The sequence below is a fragment of the Urtica dioica genome, chromosome 2, assembly GCF_054948205.1.
Source record: "Urtica dioica subsp. dioica isolate 48M chromosome 2, U.dioica_male_clone48M_v1_H2, whole genome shotgun sequence".
Lineage (NCBI taxonomy): Eukaryota > Viridiplantae > Streptophyta > Magnoliopsida > Rosales > Urticaceae > Urtica > Urtica dioica.
The window spans coordinates 38,394,608-38,400,714 of NC_142757.1; the positions used below are offsets into that span (position 1 = coordinate 38,394,608).

A 6,107-nucleotide genomic window follows, 5' to 3' on the forward strand; every position below is an offset into this window, starting at 1 on the left:
AGTTCCCTTCTTCATTTCCGAGTCCCTTGTCTCTCAGACACACCACCATGACCTCTCTTCACTGACCAACTCTCTCGCACCGAGCGCTACACTTTTCTCTTGTAAAAAGCCCATTATCTCTCTTAATCGTAGCCATGGCTTCCAAATTAGTTCTTCCTCAGGTAAAGCTCTCTCTCTCTCGCTGCTGCAATTTTTCTTAGTGAATGGAAATTGACGAATTTTTACAGGCTCTGATTACAATTCCGAGAAATCCTAGCCAATTCCCGAGCAAGAAGCTAGGGTTTTCCATGGCCATCGCTCGTCGCTCTTGTTCTCTGAATTCCGGCCGAGTTTCGATTTCGAGCTCTTTCGGCTCCAACTTCGGTCCAGTGTTCGCCAGGAAGAGTTTCGTTGTAAGAGCCGAGTCAAGTCCCGAAGGAGAAGTAGCGGAGGATAGTGCTGAAGTTGCAGTTGAAGACGAAGAGCCCGCGGTTTCGGAGGAACCGAAGACTCCGTTTAAGCCTAGGGTTAAGCTCGGAGATGTTATGGGGGTACATTATTCCGATTCTCTTTTCTTAGCTTTTATTTGATTCTGGGAAATGAGTAATTTGGAACTAATTTCACTTAAGAACCCAAATTGAAAGATCGACTTGAAAATTGTTATTTTTGAGCTTTCTATTTATCTGTGTATGTACTGAATTGGAGTAGTAAAAACTATGATAAAGTTTGCAAATGAAGTCTGTGATATAATTGTTAGTTAATGGGATATTTACCTAGTGGCCTCAGATAATAAAATTCTTAGGCTTTGTTGATTTCTGCGTAGTTGGTGTTTTCATGTAGTTGACTTCAAAGCCAGTGGAGAGTAGACAACGTAGTGTTTGAAATAGTTGAAAATGTAGATAAATTTCTGTAAGTTTAGGGATTCTTGATATGACAGAGAATCTTGAAAATTTTGAGATTATACCATAGTTTGTTCTGGGCATGAGTGAAATCAACTCATTTGTGAGAGTCTTTGACTCATGAATATCTTAAGATCCCTCCACCGAGTGGTGAGCTTCAATTTGGTAATTAAAACCAGAGAAGAGAAGCATAATATTTACATGTGGTTCTGGAGGGATTCTTGTCTCTCCTTGGCTTCATCTTATTTAATTGTTTGAGTTAAAATGAATGTTGGGCTTGTTAAGTTACACAGTATCTGTTTGGCAAACTAGGTTCTGGTGGCAAAAGTTACACACTGAATATGTTGTATGTACACTAATTATCATGTTTGCTTTGTTGATCGTTTTCTCTATCCTCGGTCGATTCTTAGTCATTATAAAAGAAAATTTTGTTGTTTGGCTAGATTCTAAATAAGAGGGCAGTTGAAGCTTCAGAGAAAGAAAGGCCGATTCCTGACATCAGAACTGGAGACATTGTGCAAATCAAATTGGTAATCGTATTTTTGGTTCTTTGTGCCTTTATTCTCTTCCTTAGATTTAGTTTCTGCTTGATTTTCTTCCCATAACTTTTATTGTTTTGTTTATGTGATCAATTAACAGGAAGTTCCTGAAAATAGGCGTAGGTTGTCCATCTACAAGGGTATTGTCATGTCTAGACAAAATGCTGGGATTCACACAACAATCCGTATCAGGAGGATTATTGCTGGTGTAGGAGTCGAGATTGTATTCCCTCTGTAAGTTTTCTGTTCACTTGAGAGTTTGAGTGTTGCTTTGAGCCGTTTATTTTTATTTTATTTTTGTTAGAATTTCATTGAAACTAAATCTACCCGCCTTCTTATGGCGTTTGCAGTCAGCAAGAATGGCATGTTCATTTGAAAGTTACTGCAAAAAAAAAATTATAATTAACAATTAAGAGACCCATAAAATGGATTGCCCTATATTGATATTAGAAAGTTATGAATACCTAAATTTTTTTTTTTTATGAAACTGTAGATTAGTATCATTAAGCTGGAGACTGTTCCAGGACATGCACATTGATAAATACATGCAGTCGAAAGCATTTTATAATATTGATTGACAAATAATTGCTAGCTCGTGACATGTCCTCGATAAATAAGAGAAATATCTCCAGAGGACTAAATCATAACATACCTGTTATTACGTTACGAATTTGGATAGTACTGATCGAAACTCTATGTAACTCTCAAGACACGGGGCTCTCCACAATTCTTTCTCCAGAATTCTTCACATATGATTCGATAAATTTCTCCTATAATTCCCACATATTTAAAGAGTAATACAAACTTCTAATAATACTATATATTAACTCCCCTTATATCTAATATCCTAACATGTTTTTTTCCTTTGCACTTTTGATCAAACAAATCATTAAGCTCCTGAAAACAACAGAAAAGAAAGAGGTTGTAAATTATGAACTTTACACAGTTTATTGTCTGAGTCTTAAACAGTATTCGTTTTCTTTTTTTATTTTATTTTATGGACGATTCATTTTTGTTTTGTTTCGTGTATGAAGGTACTCACCGAACATTAAAGAGATAAAAGTGGTGAGTCACAGGAAGGTGAGGAGAGCAAGGCTGTACTATCTCCGGGACAAACTTCCAAGGTTCTCTACTTTCAAGTGAGAAAAAAGCTCTCAATTTCCGATCACATATTTGAGCTTGTTCCCAATCATGTGATATATCAAGATTATTTTCCCTAGATTCTTGATTTCTTTCTTGATCCAGTAAATTCTCTCTCCCTGTCTCTCTTATGTATTTATTGTTATAACCATTCCACATATTCTTAATCCTGAGGGATTTTCAGAGTTGCAGGTAGAACTTTTATGTTCAAACTATTGAGAAACATGACATACTATTATATGCCTTGGTAGATAATAGTATTCACTCCAATGTTAGGTTGTCCAAATTTTGTAAGAATATCTCCAACTTCTAATATAATGCAGTTGTGTTTCTCTTTCAGTCTCATACGGGATCGATATGAAATCATATATATTTATATAAATTAACAGTTTTCCTTAACTTTTCAAGTCTATATATTAAAATAAATTATCCAATACTCTAAAAAAAACCAAGTCTACGTGTATTATCCATCAATAAAAGCCCTAGTTTGTATTGTTTAGGGATGGCAATTTGACCCGTTACCCGCGTTCCGGTCTGTTACACGATTTATTCGGGTCGGGTAATACCCGTTCTTTTTGGATAAACGGGTAATACCCGTTACGGTTTTAACGGGTCCGGGTACGGGTAACGGAATAGTCATCCCGTACCCGGTTACCCGGGACCCGACCCGTTAACTTTTAAATATTTAAAAAGATAATAAATTTTTATATGTTGCAATGAAGATGACCAAATTTACAATGAAGATGATCAATTTGCAATGAATACTTCTTTTGTATTATTTATTTTGAATTTTAATGTTTTTTATATTGTAGTAGCACTTTTATATTTTTCACCTAAATTTTATTATTTTTATACTTTATATTGTTGATGGATTTTTATTTTATAAACGGGTAAGCGGGTCTACCCGACCCGCTACCCTATTTTTAAACCGGGTAAACGGGTAACGGGTCTAATATTTTTAACCCGCTTACCCGGCGGGTATCCCCGTTACCCGGCCCGTCTCAAAATCCGGGTAAATGGATCCGGATAACGGGTAAAAAATTATAGCGGGTATGGGTAACGGAATAGGTGTACCCGGTTTTACCCGTACCCGTTGCCATCCCTAGTATTGTTCAATTTGAATAAATTACGATAATAGTGTAAAAGATAGTGATAGATTTTGTTGTGCTTTCCGCTTATAATAGTTCAACGCCATTCATATCAAATATCCGCAATCTCCAAAAAAAAAAATATTGAGGATTAATGTCTATCTGATTGGCTTAGTCCGATTGCACGATTATGAAAACTTAAACCAATCTAAAAGATTTGTGTTTTTAGTTGGTATCAATTCAAACTTTTTTTTTCTGATTTCTACGACGGGGCGTTCAATAAGATTGCGGCTTGATTTGGATGATGAGATTATTTTGTTTGCATTTTTCATGAACACCCTACATATGCTATGGGCAAAGTGTTACATATCCTACTCATTTTCACTAATAGTAGAAATAAGATTGATAGAATATAAAAGTACTCGTTGAACTTTCGAGTGGTCCGCTCCCTCTTAAAAAACAAACTTCTTCACCCCATAATTATAATTCAATTAGCATAACAGTTTAATAAGATTGCGATTTGATTTTGATGATTGGGTTATTTGGTGTCATGACCCGCGAGCCTTCTCCTGCCCACGACCCGCAGTAACTTTACTTCTTTGAAAATCATACCTTTGAAGAATATGCATTGCGATGCTTTTGTAAAAATAATCTTTTGAAAAAGATATGTTTAATGCAGAAAACATTTGAGACGTTTACCTAGCGGAACGTCTCTAGAAAATACGGACGAATTTTTCGTTTTCTTTACAAAATATATCTATAATATCAAGATAATAAATATGAGCCGAGAGACCCAGTAAGTGGATGACTAGACCTAGCTTCTAACAGATAATGCATCCCTTTATAATATTATAAACATCAATAACATACTACTTAAGAACTCACCGGCCTAGATCCCAGCCGTTCTTACCATTACATTCACACAAAATACCACACGAAGTGGTTGTTCCTACTTTCGCCTCAGACCTTCCATTTCATCATATTGGCTTCTATAGCTGCATTCTTTTAGTCTGGGATCCACTAATAGTAACCGCAACATTCATACTTTAAGGTGTCGGGGTAGCAACGCACGAAGAGTACCCTACCACATACCCGCATGCAAGGTTTGAAATTCTGGAGAAACCATACGGAAACCAGTCCAAAAACTGTTTTTTTCAAAGTCCGGTACCGGTATGTACAAAACCGTTCACTTTTCGTTTTTTCTTGGATTCTGAGGAAACCGTTCCGGTTTCCGGTGGTTTTCGGGGAAACCGTCCACTTTTCGGTTGTCTTTAGGCAAATTTTCACGCATTCCTATGGAAACTTACCGATAAGTGATGAAATACCGACAATTCTTAAAATCTGATGATATTTAGTGTTCTTCACGACATTTGTCGTTAGTTTTTGATGATTTAGTTCAAATTCTTAGTTTCTAACTTCATTATTGTGTTTAAACTTTAATTGTAGTTTGTATCCAATTTTTTGTTACATTAGAAAATAGGATTTAGATTTGAGTGTGTTTTTGACTTTTTTTGTTAAATTAGTTGTAGAATATGATATTTTATGTATAATTATTTGATTTTTAACATGAATATCATCATTATTTTGATTTTGTACTTTTCTTTTTCCTTTTTCATTTTCTGCTTTCCTCGGTATTCTTTTCGGATACCAGTGGTTACCAGTAAATTATGAACATCGGAACGGTAACGGTAACGGTATTTTGATCTTTGCCTGCATGTATTGACTACTCTGCCAAGTCCAACTTGGTCTTAAATTTCACCTTTACATTGTTCAGAGAGTGACTTACTCCGAAGACGGCGTTACCATCAACATGTTCATAAAACATAATTTTTTGGCGTCTTAACACATTAGAAGGCCGAGTAATTAACATAATACAAGGGTTCAAGTTTTCTTCTTCTTACGTAATTTTAAGGATCTTGAGACTTTACTGTATTGATCCTTAGAACGAGTCTCACGTCTTGAATACAAGGGTTAACGTTCTGATCTAGTCTCCTAAAAATAGTTCCAGTAATCCAACCAGAGCTTAACGATTTAAAAGGAAACAAATAACATATAACAAAAGCTTGGGTGCCTAGTTACCTCTATTCATTTACTGTTAGTCGGACTAAATCCGATTTTCACATTTAGTTAGCGAAAAAAAGCCCTTATCTTTATCGTGACTTAGTTTAACGCTCAATTAAATCTGGCTTACTAAAGCACAAAAATATATGTATAATATAGTTATTGATTGCAGTGCTTAAATATCCACTTATTTGGATGAAGAAGCTTCCAGACTCCGAATCCTAAACAAAAGAAATTTCTCTCTGCTTCACTTGAATTCCAATTCACGACAACTACTTATATCCCGGTGCTAATCCTTAGCAATCTTCAAGTTCATCTCGTGGTGAAGAATGAAGATGATGAACACCAAAGCTTGATTTTCTCTCTCTCCGTGGCCTTTCTTTGTCAACCTCTCTCTTATT

The 6,107-nt window shown here is 35.6% G+C and overlaps 1 protein-coding gene across 1 annotated transcript; it reads left to right on the forward strand.

The window, feature by feature from the left end:
* LOC149404636 (large ribosomal subunit protein bL19cy-like) lies at nucleotides 1-2,902 on the forward strand. Its single transcript, XM_089606899.1, has 5 exons — nucleotides 1-161; nucleotides 228-530; nucleotides 1,322-1,408; nucleotides 1,518-1,651; nucleotides 2,452-2,902. The coding sequence occupies exons 1-5, from the start codon at nucleotides 135-137 to the stop codon at nucleotides 2,558-2,560; spliced, it is 660 nt and encodes a 219-aa protein (XP_089463025.1). The 5' UTR covers nucleotides 1-134; the 3' UTR covers nucleotides 2,561-2,902.
* The last annotated feature ends 3,205 nt before the right edge of the window (nucleotides 2,903-6,107 follow it).

Coding starts and splice junctions, on each gene's coding strand:
- LOC149404636 (XM_089606899.1), top strand. CDS start 135: ATGGCTTCCAAATTAGTTCTTCCTCAG. Junction 162..227: donor CCAAATTAGTTCTTCCTCAG/GTAAAGCTCTCT, acceptor GAATTTTTACAG/GCTCTGATTACAATTCCGAG. Junction 1,652..2,451: donor GTCGAGATTGTATTCCCTCT/GTAAGTTTTCTG, acceptor TCGTGTATGAAG/GTACTCACCGAACATTAAAG.